Source organism: Orcinus orca, chromosome 1 (assembly GCF_937001465.1).
Source record: "Orcinus orca chromosome 1, mOrcOrc1.1, whole genome shotgun sequence".
Taxonomy (NCBI): Eukaryota; Metazoa; Chordata; class Mammalia; order Artiodactyla; family Delphinidae; genus Orcinus; species Orcinus orca.
In genome coordinates this window covers 207,292,303-207,309,844 of record NC_064559.1, presented here as the reverse complement: position 1 = coordinate 207,309,844, position 17,542 = coordinate 207,292,303, and the positions used below count along the sequence as shown (strand labels likewise).

General features: G+C 57.1%; 1 protein-coding gene across 19 annotated transcripts in view; it reads left to right on the top strand.

The window, feature by feature from the left end:
• The window catches only part of CAMTA1 (calmodulin binding transcription activator 1), an 894,219-nt gene that overhangs the window by 624,970 nt on the left and 251,707 nt on the right, over nt 1–17,542 (top strand). For all 19 annotated transcript variants that reach the window (XM_004272346.4, XM_033432830.2, XM_033432827.2 and 16 more), the window contains one exon: nt 13,313–13,384. In XM_004272346.4, coding sequence (XP_004272394.1) covers nt 13,313–13,384 — 72 coding nt within the window. The remainder of the gene's footprint in view (nt 1–13,312; nt 13,385–17,542) is intronic.

Below are 17,542 nucleotides of genomic sequence, written 5' to 3'. Positions count from 1 at the left end.
GAGGAAAGCTGGGAATGTCAAGGGAAGCCTGGAGAGAATCCAGGACGATCCACTTTCTCCACAACAGGAGGGTCCCTGCGCGCATCGAGTGCGGGGGAGGGCTTCCAGCTCCAGGTCCCCGGGAGCTCCTGACTCTCGCCCCCTCCCTCTTCCATTTCCATTTTGGCCAGTTCTAGGCAGCTCAGCCGCTGCTGCTTATTTTAAAACGAGCCCTGGATACTTGAGGAAGCTGGAGAGAAAGGATGGGGGTGACCCCCTCCACACACACACACACACACACACAGCTTCAGCAGGGTCGGGGCGGCTGAGGGGAAACCGCTGTGATCCCAGGGATGGGCGCAGGTGAGATGGCATCCTTGTGGAATAGCATCCTGAGATCGCAGAAGGAGGGCGTATCTGGGGAAACTGGGGGAGCCTCTGTTTATTGAAGACCTCCTCTGTGCCGGTTGCTGCAAACACGTTGTCATGTAATCCTCATTTAGTCCAACAAGCCTGCAGGATTGGGGTCAATGTCCACCTGCCTTGTATTAACCAGGATGTTGAGATTCAAAGTCACCAAGTCCATCCCACCTCCCCCCTGGAGTCATTGTGCTATATCTCCAGGTGTGCAGGAGTCACACCCAGATCTGGACCCAGCACCCAAGCCCCCCCCCCAGGCACCAGGGTCCTCCGCCCAAGAAGGAGGGGGATCAGATGAGGAACTGAGGCTCAGGGAGACTCAGTGACATGGCCAAGTTCATAGGCTGCTAAATGCCACCAGGGCGGGGAGCACGGCTTGTGCTCGGGCACCGGGAGACACCGAGAGCACAGATGTCTTCAGCACGTTTGTTTCTAGGGGTCAGGGCGCGGCTGAGCTCACCCCGCTTGGTACTTCACTCAGCTTCCTGAGAACTGGACTCCCTGCCCATCCTGGCATCTCTCTTCGGCCGGAACTGGCCATTGGCGTGATCCCATTTGTGTGTGTTTCTGACTCGGCCCCTGGATCGAGTTTCTGGTGCGGGGAGCTCCTTTCACAGGTGGGCTCTGCCCCACTGCCCTCTCTCTTTTGTGGGGATGTTTTGTGAACTTGAGAAAAAATTGGGAAAAGGCCGATTCCCTGTGTCCAGCCCATTAATTCTGCATGCTCAGGCCCGAATTAACCTTGGCAAGGCTTTGAGAGGAGAGAGTAATTCTAACCTTAAAAATCTGCTGATTAAAGCTGGTTTCAGGAATTCGATTCCACTTACTGTCTTGGCATGGAGCCCAGCCTTGCATTAACATAGCCACAGACTCCGTCCTGGAGTTTCCCTCCAGCTTCTTAATAAACACAACCCCATCGCCTGCTTTACGCAAGAATTCCTCGCCTGGGCTCCCTGGCTGCAAGCCGCTGTGTGTGTCGAAGGGGACCCTGGGTACCTGGATGGTGTCATGGGTTCCTGGATGGGGCAGTGCTGGGAGCTGGGTTCTAGCAGGTTCTGGAGCGAAGCAATAGTTACAGCCAGGAATGCCAGCCCCACGTGTGCTGAGCAGGGCGGCTGTCAGAGGGCCGGCTGCGTCCCGGGCAGCTCTTGCCCTCTGTACCATCCAGAATGGCCTCTGGGGGCTTTGGGGTGTCCGCCCTTCTGGAAACAGGGGACCGAGGCACAGAGGACGAGAAGGTAAGGCCAGCTACCTGGGAATGTACACTGAAAGCTCCTAGCACCAAGGACACAGCCCATGGCCCCCTCAGAGGCTCAGTGTCCCCTGGCCAATTAGTAACCACTTAGGCTAAAATGTGCAAGTCCCGTTACCATGCGTCAGCCTAAACAGGCCGATTGGCAAAGGGAACACCAGCCAGACCAAGAGATACTTGTGGGAGTTCATTTTTCTCATCAGAGTCCTCGGTGCAGCGGGGCCCAGCGAAAAATGCAGGGGCTCTGAAACCGTTGGTGGAAAGAAGGCGGGAGGGAGAGGGGGGCGGGACAGAGCAGAGGAGGGGGGCCACAGTCAGTATAAACCACTTTCAAGATCAGGTCCAGCCACTTGGCAGGGTTCCAGGAAACAGGTCTCAGCAAACGCACTTTGATGAGAGAAAGGAAATTTCACTTTATTTATTATTTACATCCAGTACTCTTAGGAAGTATTTGGGATATAAACAGCCTAGACACATTGAAACAGGTTAAAGGACAGGAACCTCAGAGCGGGGAGGTAACCGAATCAGAACTTGGAGGGGGTGGGGAGAGAGGGAGAGAGGGAGAGAGGGAGAGAGAGGGAGGGAGACAGAGAGAGAGAGAGAGAGAGAGAGGGAGAGAGACAGAGAGAGAGAGAGAGGGAGAGAGGGAGAGAGGGAGGGAGAGAGAGGGAGAGAGGGAGAGGGAGAGAGAGAGAGAGGAGTTCCTCCTGCTGCTGGCAGGACGGCTGATGCTGAGCTGACTGCCTGCTGCGCCCCGTGAGGAGAGAGGGTGAATGAACACCCTAGTGGGGGCCCCTGGGAACCAGGTGCCCGGAGGGATTTCTGAGACACTGAAATGCCCCGGGCGGCGGGTTCCCCAGAGCAGTTTGGCAAGTGGTGGGGAGAGAGGGAGAGGAGACCACATAGACCCGGCTGAGGGTCCCCAGGGGGCGGGAAAGTGGACAGGTGAGGGCGGCCACGTACCTGTACTGGACCCCAGCAGAGGCTCCTTCCCGGGGTCACGGAGCCGAACCGATGGGAACAGCTGCTGGGAGACACCACGGAGGGTTAAACCGCTGCCCCTCCCTCCTGCTCCGAGCTGCTGCTGGAGATCCGTGACTGGCCTCAGCTCCCTCCCTAACCCTAGATTTACCTTATTATCAATGTTTAGCTATTATTCCATTTCATGCCCACTAGTTTATTAATCCTGAAACCCCCAAAACAAGAAAGCTGAAGCCCCAGGGGATTTTATTTATATCCTTAAACATGATTTTTATTTAAAAACCCAGTTCACTCCTATCGCGCCCCTCACTCCTGTGTCCTGGTTAGGCTGCAGCGGCTCTATTCACATGCGCCCCTCCTGCAGACGCCCAGACGCCCCCGTGGGGAGGGGGCCCAGGTGAGCAGAGGCAGGTGGGTGTGCGGGGGGCGCCGGACTGTCACCTCCCCGGTCCCTAGAAAAGGCCGGCAGTGAGGGGCTTCCCAGAGCTCACACTGTCCCCTTGACCCTCACCTCTGCCCCTCATTTCTTCCTCACGTTCCTTTATAGCTACTGAAAGGGCCTGTGCTATACAGATGGTCTAGAACTTTCCGTGGAGTTATTGGGGGAGGCTCCAGTGTGAGAACTGAGTGCCTCTCTCCAAGATCCACCCCCCTGTGTTTCTCACCGCTCCCCACCCAAACCAGGGGCCAGGAAGAAACGAGGTGGTGGACCCTAAACCACTGCACCCCCATTGGGGTGCTTCCATCCTTCCCTGGGGCCACAGCCCCCCTGTCCTCCCCCCTACAGAGCCCTTACCTAGAAGGTCTCCGTGGCCCTTTCTGCTTGCCCAAGGCGCCATCCCCTACCCCTAGGTGCCCCTCCTCTGAGCTCCCACCAATGCAGGTGCCTGGGGGAGGGGTCTTGCCTGTCTCCAGGGACTAGGGACCCATGGGTGCTTCCTGAAGGACAACGGGGTGGGGTCACACGTGTCCCGGGCCTGCCAGGCACTGCCCTGGTCTCCTGGCTCTGTCCCCGGCACGTTGCCCATCTGGGAGGGGTGGAAGTTTGCCGCCCCCATCCCTCCAGCTCTGAGGACACATCCCTGTGACCTTGGGCAAGGCGTGGACATCTCTGAACCCCTGCTCCCACATCTGCAGACAGGGGTTCAGGCTCTGGGAGATGCCGTTGAAGGAGGCCGGGTCAATGCTGATCTAATATTCCAGATCTCTCCTGTCACCCAACCCCGAAGGCCGAATCAGACTGCAATCCATTTAGCTCAAACTAATTTTAAAGCAATTCACTATTTAACAAGTTCTGAGGCCCAGCGCTTTTGCAGGCAGCGTGTGAATTGAATCATTTGGTCTAATCTTAGATTAATACGAACAAAATCCTCCAGCAAGGACAGTCCCGGGAGCAGCCCAGGAATCCATCCCTTTGTCTTTGATGGGGGCAGGCCCTGCAGAAGGCCTGACCCTCAGCCATTGGCGTGGATGCCTGAGTGATGCCACCCGGGTGGCATGCCGGGGCAGAGGGACGAGGGCTTTGAGCCAGGCAAGGGTGGGCTGAGTCCTCCTCTGCCTCTTCCTACCACGTGACTTTGGACAGACTGCTGGCCTGTTCGGCCTTGGCCTTCAGGGGATGCTCTGAGCGGGACGAATGCAGACAAAAGGCAGGAGGAACTCTGTGTCACCGCCCCACCCGCAACCTTGTCCCCGCGTGAGATCTTCTCAGTACCTTCCAGGATCTGCTCCAGCTTTCAGGTGTCTGGGAAGCAGAGCTGCTTGGACCTACTTCTGCCCCCTTGCAGCAGCTGCCACCGGTTTGGGGAGATCTGGAAGGTGCTGGAGGGTTTTTACTTTCCCCTGCCCTTTGGAGAGCTCCTGCTTCTACAGGGCACGTCCAAACTTTGGCAGCAAGGAACGGTGTTTTACCCCAGCCTGGGAGCCCTGCAGCTCTGCCCACTTGGGTGCCTTCCTGCCCCACTGAGAGTCCCAGGGCTGGGATCACAGCCCAAATAGGTGAGGGTCCCTCCCTGGTGTTGTCACCCCAAATCTGGAAGAGAGAGGCTTTGTTGCTTCTTGGGTCGCAGCTGAAATGATGGGACTCTAGCTGCCTGCCACATAGAGACAGCCCAACGGTAGTGGGAGGGAAGAAACACAAGGAAGACATACAGAAATGAGAGATGGAGACAGAGAGGGGGCCGGGGGGTGGGAGGGAGGCAGGGAAACCTGTGGGATCAGATCTGAGTTCTAGCCATGCTCCTGTACTTGTTCCTTGAGTTCCCATCGTCTTCCCAGGAAACCTTCTTTAACATGCAGGGTCCAGGCTGGTGGGAAGGAAAAGCCATGAAAATCAAGCACCTTTGCTTCCAATGCAAAGTCATCTGCCGCCACTTGTCAACGTGTCTGATCGGGGATTTGATAGAAGCGTCTGTGTTGTCCCGCACGGAGGATTTGGACAGGAACGCTGGCAAAACTGGGAAGGAGCTGACGCCCTTGCCCAGGTCGCTTCCTCTGCGCAAGACCCCTTTCGAGTCCACCTGGCCTGGACTTGTCCGCGTGGCCAACTCCAGCTCACCCTTTTGGACCCATCACAAATGCCACTTCCTCTTAGGTGACTTTGGCGATCTTCAGCATGAAAAGGGGGGTTCTTCCCTTTCTGGGGGCTCCATCACACCCTCTCCAGGGCACCTTGCACTTAGCCTCGGGGCTGCTTTGATCTGGTTTTGTTCGTTTGCTTGGCTCTCTCTCTACCACCAGACTGGGGGTCCTGCAGGCAAGGGCTCAAGCCAGGCACAGAGCAGACAGTAGGGAAATGTGGTTGACACGCCCTCCTCTTACATGGAAGCCAAGGCCCAGCCCACCCCGGGGTGCCCTTTCTGGGACAGTGTGGCTGTCGCCCCATCTGGCCCCAGCACTGGAATCTTCGCCTGCCCTGCCTGGAATATTGAGTAAACAGCTCCTGCCCCTTCGTCGCTGCAGAGCAGGATTAAATCGTCATCTTGGTGGATGTTGCCTTCCCTCCTATTATCTCTTTCTCTTCTGTCACCTTTATGCCATGACACATCTTAAAATCTATTCATCTTTGTCGTGTGTGCATTAGATTCAAGTGTGTGAGATCAACCAGGCACCTTAAAAATCGATTTTCACTCTGATTGCCTTGTGCAGACAGTCACCGATCCGGGGGGAGAGAGGCGAGGCCCCTGGGGGAGAGCACGGGCCGCCGCCACGAGCCTAACCCAAGTCTTGGGCCCCCCGGCCGGTGGCCTGGCTGCTGGGGGGCTGGTGCAGGACATGGGCAGAGGAAGTAGCAGAGGGACCCTCATAAGGAGGGTTAGGGATGGAGATTCGCTGCAAGCATTCTAGCATCGGCGTCGCAGCTGAAGCGACCGTAGAGGCCTGCCTGGTCCAGTCTCTTTGCTTCATGTCTGGGGAGACTGAGACCCACAGGGGATTTGTGACTGACCAGCTCCCCAGCTGGCAGCTGACCACACTGACAAGAGAGACGGCGACCGCTTCCCACTGTGGGGACCAGGCAGATCCCTGGACCAGCCTAAGCTGCCACCCACCTGCCCCTTCACCAAAACCCCCCACACCCGTGGCAATCCAAGACGGCGCCTGCCTCCCTCACCTCCTCGCACCCAAGTGCCCTCCATGGCGGAAGCCCCCACCCGTGAAGCAGTCTTGCAGAGGTCCTGCCTCATTGCGTTTGAACACTGCCCTCATCCCGTCCTTCTGCAGAGCTCTCCCTCTTCCCCTCTCCAGCCTGACCTGACAGGGCATCAGACCCTTGGCGTCCTCTCAGCCGTCAGCACACACGTTGGCCCCGGCACCAACCATTGACCCCTGCTACACTCACTCTAGCCTCGGGGAAGCAGGTATTATCCCTGCATCCGAGGAGGTTCTGGTGGGGAGATGGGGCGGGGCGGAGCCGGGGAGCGAGGTTTTCTGAGCACAGGGGCTCGGGGATACACTCCCGGACCGATTCAAGCAGGTACCGACCTCCAAACATTCCAGCTCCCCAAAGTGGAGCTGCCACCCCGTAGTCCCAACCTCCACTTCTTCCCCCAAACCCTCGCTTCCCCAAATCTTGGGCCCTGGGGTCTCAGCTTCCAAGAGGCCCAGCTGAACATGCCTGAACCGGGCCCCACTGTCGTTCTCCGGGGCCTCAGTGTCTGATAGAACCTTCCGTGAACGATGGGTTTTTCTGAGCCGTCCAACATGATAGCCGCTCCTTCCGTGTGGTAGGTGAGCCCTTGAAACGAGCCTAGTGCAACCGAGGAACTGGAGTTTCTGTTTCATTTCCTTCTACGTCATAGGAATCGGAATTGGAATTTGAACAGCCTCACGTGACTCCTGGTAGCCACGCCCTCCTCTAGAGAGGCCTGTCATGCGGGGCTAGGGATGTGCGTTCCCCCTGGTCCACCGAGGAAGATGCTGGGCTCGTGTTTCCCCAGAGAAGGAGGGAGACAGCAAGCCTTGGCTTTGGGGTTCCCTGTCTCCTGTGGGAGGGGGCCCCCGAAACAGAATGAAAAGGTCTTCCCCAGAGAAGAAATTTCATAGGCTTTATCAAGGCCATGGGGATGTAAAGCAGCTTCACATCTCCAATCCTGCCTTCAGCTGCCCTTTATCTCACTGAATTCTGCTTGGTTAATAAAGTGAAGGCACTTGACAGGGAGAGGAAGCCTTGACTTCACTGAGCACCTGTTACATGCCAGGAAGTCCTCCACGCCAAGCACGGTGCCCGAGGGTCTGCTCACCTCACACTGAGGTGATACACGTCACACTCAGGCCAGAAAACAAACACCCACAACTGAGTCTAGTTCGAAAGACAACCAGGTCCTCTGAGAGCTGTCTGTAGATGATGGTGGGGAAAGATAACTGTGTTCAATACTCACTCTTAAGTGTATTTATTAAATGTACAGTCTATTATTTTCTATGCATTTGGGCCTTTGCTGCTCCCTCCTCGCCAGGCGTCGATATTCACATCGTGTGGAAATCAACCAAAGTTCATTGAACACCTGCTACATGGAAATCACCACAGGGAATTTTACAAAGGACCATACAATTCACGTTCCTCCCAATCTGAAGGGTCAGGGTTAGCCACCTATGGCCCACGGGCTGGAGCCAACCCATCACCTATTTTTGTGTGGCCCGTGAGCTAAGAATGGTCTTCACATTTTTTTTAATGGTTGGGGAAAAAAAATCAAAAGAAGAATGATATTCATGACAGGTGAAAATTATGCAAAGTTCAATTTACAATGTCCATAAGTAAAGTTTGGGGACACATTCATTACCTGTCGTCTAAGCTGCTTTTGCCCCACAAGGCAGAGTTGAGCAGCTATAGCAGAGACCATCTAACTCACAAGGCCGAGAACAGCTACCATCTGGCCCTTTGCAGAAAGCCTGCCAGCCCCTGCGATAGGTGAGCTAATGGTGACAGAGATGGTGTCTATGATACCCCAAGGCCCCCTGATCCCAGATGGGTCATTTCCAGGGGCTCCTCCCACTGGCCGGCTCAGGAGAGGCTCCCTGGAGGAGGGAGAGTCTGAGACGGACTCAGGCACGGTAGGGTTTGCACAGGAGAGGACGAAACCCGCCCTGGGGAGTGGGACATTATAAGCGAAAGCCTGGAAGTGGAGACAGCAAGTCAGCCATTTCCTAGAGCAGAAGCCAAGAGTGGAGGGGACAATGGGAGGGCTGAGCTCATGCCAGAGAGAGACAGAGAGACAGAGATGGAGAAGCAGCTTCAGCTCTCAGAGCCATTGAGAGCTGGAGCTAAAGGGGACCCACCGTCCAGTCCCAGCCCCCCACCAGTAAAGCTGCGCTCACCACCTGAGATGCTCCCTTCTCGGCCCACCGAGACCATCGGGTATCAAGCCCTAATGGACCTCCTGGCCCCCAGGGGACCCCTGGCGGCTGAGTCTGTTGGAGAAAGTCCCTCTGAGGGGGTTTGAGGCTGATGTTTTCTTCAGAAACGTCCCTTTCTGAAGCGTATGTTTTGAACTGCAGGGAGCTCTTGTTTGCTATTGGTTTCCCCTGTAATTTTATCTTTCCCCTTTATTTAAGACAAAAAAACCCCACAGACTCATACAAGCAATTTTGAGTATTTAAGAAAAAAACTCTTCCTTGCTCCACTGTCACCTTAAAGGGAAGATGTCAGACCTTCATTTCCCAATAGAACTAATTTGAACGTTGCTTTCATCTACAGGGTGACGTTCTCCTGAGTTTCCTATAAACAGCTGGTTGCTTTCTCTTTTTCTTTCTTCGTTTTATGTGATACACATAAACAAGGGGCCCAGGGTGTGCTTTCCCGTACACACCTCCACACGCGTGTGCACCCACCCGCTTACACACACGCACACGCAGCTGCATCCGCCAGCCGCAGGATGTGACTCTCCCTCCCAGCATATCACGGCCCCCGAATGCAAAGCTCAACCCAGGGACCCCCCAGGGGACCCCCAGAGCCTGATCCAAAAGCACCAGGAGTTTGTTGTACAACACAGATGACGACAGACGGAGTTGATTGCTTTCTTGATTAGTGGTTAAAGGGAATGGATTTGCTACGCTGCGTCGTGAGATAGTGTGCAATGAATCCCCGATTGGCTTGGTGATGACACTGTCGTGAGGACTGGAAATGGGCAGACGTGGTCCAGTGTGAGGGCAGTGGTGACGATGGGAACTGGCCAGAGAGCCTGGGAGCAGGACAGGGCCTGGGGTTTGGTTTGGGGTTGTTTGGGGTTGGTGGTTTGGGGTTGTGAGGTACGTGGGCACACGGTGAGGCAGCCCAGCACACCATGTGCCTGCTGCTGGAGCACCTGCAAGTTCAGGCCTCACCTGCTCTGTCCACCTGAGCCAGCAGGCATGGCTCTGTGCTGCAGAAACCAGCCTGAGTGGATGGACCCCACTCTGGGTCTCTCCATGTGACTCCAAAGCCGTCCCTGTGGGGAGGACGTGGAGATCACTGTTGCCAGCCCAGATCCAGCACCAGAGCTCAGAAACTTACTGCTTTCTGTGCGTCTCCCCTTGGGGACCTTATGAGCTCCTCAGAAATCTGAAATCAGCCCCTCCCGGCCAGCCTGCTGCACCCCCAGGGTTTCCTGTGAGTGGGACCACTGTGTACCTGTGTACCTGTCTGCACAGCCAGAAGCTGGGCGGCATCCTTACCCCTGCCAATGTTTCCATTTCTCTGCTGCTGCCGCCTCTGGTCCCAGCATGCCTCCTGGACTCAGGACTGGACCTGGTGCCCCCGCCCTCCCCGACCCTGGTCCCTGGCCACACGGCTGCCACAGTGAGCTTCGGAACGCAGATGTTCCTTTGTTCCCAGCCGCCCCAGGGTGAAGCCAACGTCCTTGGCCTTTTGTGACCTGACCCGCTTTGTCTCCCCAGAACTTGCCTCTCTCCACGCCCCCGTGTAGTGGACACTCCAGTCCATCCCAATGTCCTTACAGGTCCTCAAGCCCAGCCCGCTGTGTCTCACCTCCTGTCCCCACGTGCATTTCCTGAAGCTGGAAATACTCTCTTTCACCCTTCCCTTTCAACCGTGCTCCCCTGAAAGCCCCCGTAGCGTCCTCTGAACCCTCTCTCACCTGCTGTCCTGGGCAGCCCAGCACAGGCATCACCTCTCGACCCTCACAGCAACCCAGAAGACAGAAAAAGGACGGTGCCTGTTCTGCAGCCGGACAGGACAGGGGCCCTCCACCCGGTGAACAGCAGGTCTCCCACTTCAAGCAGGATCCCTCGCTCAGAAATCCTCCCTTGCTGACTCTAGCTCACCAAGACTGGGCACCAGAAGCCTCCTTCCAGACAAGGGAACCCAACTACCCAACACCTGTCAGTTTTCCCTGAAACTGAAGCTCAACCATTTAAGCACTAAACGTGGAACCATTTTTCAGGATGGTTTTCTAGTCTTCTTTTGGAAAGACTTGAGCCTTCAGAGTTCCATTAGCAGAAATTAAACATGTGCTGTCTCCGGATCATTCTCTGTACCAGGCTGTAGAGACCGGTGTCCTGAGGGTACTGGGTGGGGGAACTGTGGGCCCCCTGCGTGCCAGGAGCCCCCGTCCAGGGAATATAGATGGACAAGTGAGCCACGGGTTGACCAGCGCGCTGGGCCAGGGTCCAATGGCCCTCGGGCTTCTTGAGTTCTTGGGGCTCCCTGGGGAGCTTCCTCCCTTGATGCCATTTGACCCGGCTCACCCTCATCAGGGGTACCTCTCTCCCACCTTCCTAAGATTGTGGCTCTCATCTGTGGAGACCAGAGACATCGGATCGCCAGGGTGTTTACAGTAAATATCTAAAAATAGACTAAGTTCTGAGTGAGGCCCCGAGGGTTCCTCTGATTAAAATGCATGAGCCTTGATGTAGAAACAGCAATTTTTCTTTTTAACATCATTCTGTTTATTGGATGGTTCTGGGGTGGGGAGGGTGCCTGAGAGGGGGGTGCTGGGGTGTCTTGGGGGAGAACGGGCTGTGCTTTCTTCCTGGGCTCTCACAGGAGGGACACGCAGTTGGTGTTCAGTACAGTCTCAGTGACTCCTTAGTACGAAGTTCAAGGTTGCCGCAGCCCAACACAGATAGATACGCATTGAATGAAGGGGGAGTTGGTGCTGCAAATCAACCGTGTTCTTTTCAAGTTCAAGAAAAAGCAGTAGAAAGGGAAAGAGACAGGTGAAGCAGGGCATTCACGGCAAACTCTCGAGAGGGACGAACAGTGAGGAAGAGCAGATGGGAAGCCTTTTACTTCAAAGAGACGGAGAGAATTCCTCTCTCAACAGTTTGTCTCCCTCCATCGGGCTCACTGCATGAGTGAAAGCAACGCAACTGCCCACGAGAACACCCCAATTACAAAGGAAAAGGGCTGATGGAAGTTGCAGGTGGGTTGCTCATCCGTTGCAACCAAAGGCTCACAGAAAATGTCCAAACACGAGTCTCCTTTGGCAAGAAGGAATGAGCTATCAGTTGTTTGTTGTTTTTTTTTAAAGAAAGAAACACACAGTTTATTGAAAACCAGAAAAGTCAGGAAAGAATATTGCCTTCTTAATAATAAATACATTTCGTGGGCAAGAATTGCAAGGGAGTCGTTTAAATTAATTTCCGCTTTGTTTGTTTGGTCTGTACAGGGCTTAAGTCCCAGCTGACAGCAATCTGTAAAAGTTCTAACATATTGGAAATCTGATTTTCTTGCAGCCAGAATCCCATAGTCCAAAATGATTTCTCTTTCAACTCTGTTAATCAGACAGGCAAGGCTCAAATGGACTCCTAGTCAAACCAAATTGCACTTGGTCTTTTTGGGAGTGTGAAAAATATCTGATGAAAACTGCAAATGCAGAGCTGCCGGCCATTTCTCTCTGCAGAACTGGTGTCGGTTTGGGGGGACTATAGTGAAAGGGGAAGGGAAGACCTTGCGCATCCTTCATCCTCTGAGGCTCTGTGGTCCTGCCTTCTCTTTCTGCCCCACCCCTTCTGGAACGTGTGCTTTGGAAAGCTAGGGGAACTCCAAGGAAAATAGAAGGAGCTCATTCTAGTTTGGAATTGGAGGCTCAAAAAGGAAAGGCCAAGGGCTTCCCTGGTGGTGCAGTGGTTGAGAGTCCGCCTGCCGATGCAGGGGACACAGGTTCGTGCCCCGGTCTGGGAAGATCCCACATGCCGCGGAGCGGCTGGGCCTGTGAGCCATGGCCGCTGAGCCTGCGTGTCCGGAGCCTGTGCTCCGCAACGGGAGAGGCCACAGCAGTGAGAGGCCCGCGTACCGCAAAAAAAAAAAAAAAAAAGAAGAAGAAAAGGCCAAATTTCCTCCCACTCAGACTCTGAGCATTCAGTTTCAGGAAGGACACAACCGTTCTCCTTAGTCCCTTTTTTTCACCCCTGCCGGCAGGCAAGCCCCCACGGTGCCCAGCGCACGGTGTGCTCCCCTGACTTGTCCCACCGGTCAGCTCCACCCTCCTGGATCTAAGTGGCAAGCTGCATGAGAGCTGTCCCTCCTCACGTCCCCTCTACATGCTGTTCCTGAACTTAAATCCTCACCCACCTTCTTCTCCAATCTGACTCTAGCTGGTTTCTAGAACCAAATCCATCTGTAAAAGATGCAGGTTTATAATTGGAACAAACACAACTGTGACTAGAAAACTGTAAATAAAACCCAGCAAGTCGGGGTGTGCACAAAGGGCCCCAAACTCTGGAAGTCAGTCCTAGGAAGTGCTGCCCCTCCCTGGCCCCCCAGCCTTGGAGCTCCTACCAGACAGGGCTGCCAGGGACGGCCCTCCTTGGCTGGGAAAGGTCTGGAGTGTGTGTGTGCTTGAATGAATTCCGTCCCTCCCCATACACCAAGGGGTCTTAACCCAGGCTCTATGCATGAACGTCACAGTAAACCCCAGCCCCTCAAATGATAGGCAAAATGTATACATATGTGCATTCCTGTGGCCCCTGGCTTTTCCGGGTTCCCACGTGCCGCCATGGCCCTCACAAGGGTGAGCACCCCAGCTGTCCATCCATGTTTGCCCACTGGTGTTTCCCAGCTGTGCTTCCTAGGTGTGCCCCAGACCTTAGCCTTGGTCCTGGAGCCGGATGCGGAGGCGCCCGCGCCTCGGTCTCCCTGGGGTGGTGGCAGTGTCCGCGGCCCTCTCTTGCCCCTTCTCTGTTGCGCCGTCTTCCTCCCTTCCTTCCCTCTTTCCAACTGAATTCTCGTTTTTCCTCTCTCCCTAGTGCTTGTACGGCTGCTATGTCCATTCCTCCATCATCCCCACCTTCCACCGGAGGTGCTACTGGCTCCTTCAGGTAGGTGGCTGGGACTGGATTCTTCTTCCGTCTCCGGTGCTGGGGAAGGGTCTGCGGAGGGAGCTGAGTGGGGTGGGGCTCCTGCGTGCGGCGGTCCCAGGCCCTGGCACCCTGGCCTGCTTTCCTAGGGATGTCGGCGTGTGGCGCTGAGGCCAGCTTTGGGGCCGGCCCGGTGTGATGTCAGATGCCAGCAAGGGGAGGAAGCCTGGTGGGGGGCGTCCTTGCCTGCCGCATGAGGATACCATCCTGCCAGCTGCTTCCAGGGTGCCTCAGTTTCCTCTGATTGAGGACAGGAAAAAGCCTGGGTGGGCAACCTGCCCCTGACTGAGAAAAGCCTTTGCACTGAAAACCGCATGTGGGTTAGCCGTCAGCACACGTGGAGAATCAGCTCCCAGAGTCGTGCCAGTTGTAGTTGGATAGATTGGGATGGCTGTTGGGAGACCAGGAGCTCCTGGCTCAGAGGGAAGGAGCTCTGTAATCGATTTGTGATGTCTGCTGTGGAGCAGGATGGAGAAAGGGGTGGAGGAGCCACCCGGTCGCCAAAGCTCCCAGGGAGGCCTGGCTCCCAGATCTCTGTCCATGGTGCTGGAGCACAGCCCCGAGGCCGCCCAGCCAACAGCCGACTGGTTGTGTTGGTGGTCGTCTTGCTCGTGGAAGGTGTTGCTGTGAGTGGGAAGGTCTGAGGGGTCTGCCCAGCGAGCCTGGACCTGGGTCCTTTCCAAAGCTCGACCTCTGATTTGCAGCTGCTCTCTGGAGAACACATCCCTGGGGGACCCCGGCAGCATCACTCCAACTTCTTCCTACTGCCTCTGCCCGGGAATTGCTGCCTCTGGCCTTTTCCCCCAGAGGTCTCACTTTCTGCATCCAAGTTAGCCTGGGCCTCAGGGGTCTGGGGATCTCCCTGACCTGGGGGACGCGGTTGGGAGGGGTCCAGCAGTTGGGAAAGCAAGCCCCCCGCCAATGCTCATGGTACGTGTTCTGAGAGGAGAGAGCTGCACATGCCATGGAGTGCAGAAGGGCCGCTGGTCCCAGGGAAGGTGGCCTGGAAGGTGTCTGCTGGGCACAGGGCTGCCGCAGTGTCCACACCTAGACCAGGCCCTCTGTCCATCAACTCGCCCTCACCTCCCCAACCAACCCCCTGCCAGCGCCGCCATACACTTCCGTTCTCCTCAGTTCCCAGAAACAATTGTCTGTGGTTCAAGTTCATTGGCGGGTGGCACCTGAGACCGTCAGACGAGGTGCTGACTTGCAGACGCGGCTTCCCCAACACCTTGCCCGTTATAGTCTCCCGGGTCTGTCCCCCTCGGAGGTTGGCGTGGTAACACCTGCCTTTCTACTTGCTCAGCCCTGCGTCCTTGTGAAAGGGACCTTCAGTGTAATCCTTGGATGCTACTTTCCAGGTCTTATTAATAAGAATGGACCCAAGGCATTTTGCCATTTGGTCAAGGGTCTTCTCCGTGGCTGCAGGAGGTGGGAGTGGGCTCCTCCTTGACAGCAGAGATCTGGTGCAGTTAGAACATGTCCCTGTGTCTCCAGGACACAACCGTTCTCCTTAGTCCCTTTTTCTCACCTCTGTGTTGCCAGAGAAACACTTTCACCTCCAGCAGCCCCTGTGAGCTCCTTCCTTCCTGGACGTCCACCCCCTTGGGCCCCACGCTGGTGTTTTCAGCTTTCAGGCCCCATCGGAACAGCGCTCTGCTCTGCTCTCTCTGCGCAGCCTGGCTGCTGCCCTCCTGAGGGAGCCACACTCCCGCGGCCAGCTTCCTGCCAGCTCGCCCCTCCGGCAGCCCCAGCTGTGGGCTCTGCAAGGCTGCTTCCTCTCTCTCCTCCAGACCTCTCTCCCACCCCCACGCCTGCATTCCCTCAGGCACCTGTGGCTTTCAGTAGATCTCCTTCCCGGGACTCAGACGCCACCGGGCCGCCTTGGAGTCTGAGCCGATTGCTCCCCAACCTGGATTCCACTGTCAGGCCCCTTGAGCCAAGTCCCTCTTAGCCTGGGCTGCCCTTGCCTCGTTTCTGGGGCCACGCAAGGAGTGGGGGGCCGCTGCTCCTCTGCCCCAGCCCTCCCCTCCCTGGTGCTCCGATCCTGGCCGCTGCGTGCTGGAGACATACCTGGGGTGACTCGTGTGCGTCTGGGTTTGTTACCTTCCAGCTGGCGGGGAACCCGAGTCTCCCCAAAGGCCGGGATCACAGATCTGGTTTCTCCAGGGCTAATCTGAATCTGTATCTTCTCTCCGGGTCCCTGGGGAGTTGACTCTCCACCCCCGCCTCCGCGTCCCCGAGTTTCTGTGAGCAGGTGACAAAGCGGGAAGGTACACGGGTGGGGGGCTCCTGCTTCCGGGTCAGCTCTGGGCAGGAGGAGGTTAAGGAGAAAAGCCAAGGCAATTAGCGCATTGCCAGTCCCGCCCCCGGAAGCCTGGAGCTCCGGGACGTGTCTGGAGCCGGCAGACACTGAGGAACCAGAGCCTTCGCCTAGAGTGGAGGGACTGAAGCCCGTTCAGCCATGGCACCTAAGGTCATTGCCGTGCCCCGTGGGCACCACGCGGGCACCTGCACGGGCAGCATCTCGAGACCCCAGAGGACCTGAGCTCAGGCTGCTTCTACGGGGCCTTCGGGGAATCGGCCCTGGGGCCTTGAGAAGCCCCCGCTGCCGCCGGCACGCAGCTCCTCTCCTCGCATCAGCAGCCCCGCTGAGGGCTCCATGTGTCACGGCTGGCAGGGCCCTTACAGGCTGCCCCACGCTCCGCTGCTGCATTTCCTAGATAGAAGCTGAGGCCCAGAGAGGGCAGGGTCAGGCCAAGGGTCACCCAGCCGGTCAGCGATGGAGCCGGGCTGGGATCAGGCTCCTTCTTGCCTCTGCCTCCCGTGGCCTTGAACATGGTTATCACTGCATCCTCCCAGGCCCTGAGCCTTGCTGGGGCCCTGGAGGTGCAGCCCCTCCTGCAGGCTGGGCCGCTCCGACGCTGGGCCAGACAGCCAGGCTCCTCGGCCTCCGTCTCTGCCGCCGTGGCCTCTCCTCTTGGGATTTTCTAGTGCTTTGGCTCGGGCCTTCCTGCCTCCCTCTGTGACCCCTCTGGGGCCCCACAGTCCCTCCTTCCGTGCGTTCCTCCCCCTGCCCGCTCCCCCAGGAGGACAAGCCCCCACGTCAGGCCAGACTTGCCAGCAGATTCTGTATGGCTCATTTGGAAACTATTTCTGCTTCTAATGAGTGTTTTTCTTTTTGCCCTTGTCCTCTAAAATGCTTAATGAATGTTTTCCACGCTCAAGTGAAGCAGGGGGTGTGTCCTGTGTGTCTGCCACCGCCATTCATTCGGGGCTGCGTGTCTGTTGAGACCAGCTCGCGGGGCCAGAGGCAGCGGGCGCTGCTCCCTGGATCACCCCGCAGCTCACACACAGGCCTGCAGGCCCCTGAGTGCTGCTGTGCGAATACAGGGACCCTGGGGCTTTGGGGGGACCCCGCTACTGGGGGCTCCTGGATCACTGAGAGTGGCAGACGTTTGGGTTCCAAGTTCTGGCACCCGGCCACCCCGGGTACTGACTCTGGGCCAGGCAGTGCTCCGGCCCCGCACCACGGGCCCCCAGGTCACCCGGGAGAAGACCAGGCTCCCAGGGCGCCCGTCTCTTCTCCCCGGGCTGCCATTGTTACCCTTCTTATAGGGAGGGGCTAGAGACAGCTTCAAGCACCTGGTCCCAGGCCGTGCAGTCACGGAGGGGCAGCTGCCCTTCAACCCCACACCCTGCCTCCTGCCTGACCTTGAGCTTTGCCAGCCCAGAGCCCCCAGGAACAGCGGGTGCAGGGGCCTCGTCTCCACCGAGTGCCACGGTACAGAGGCAGCGCAGAAGAGTGCAGGGGCGGCGGGCGTAGAGCCAGCTTACCGAGGGAGCTCACTCCAGGCTGCGCTGGCCCTGCACAGCTCCCCACCCTGGAGTGGAGGGAGGCCTCAGCCAGAGGACTCGCTGCCCAGGGCAGGAGGGAGACCCCAGTGTTCCTCGGGCGGAGCCCAGGCTACCCGACAAGTGCCCGTGAGAGCCGTACTTTCCCCACCTGGCTCGCAAGGCCTGGGGGGTTGAGCTGAGGCTCTAGACCCCTTTGTTGGATTGTGGGCCCCCAGCTGGCCTTTCACCCTCAGCGTGGTCAACTTCTGCCCACCCCGTCCT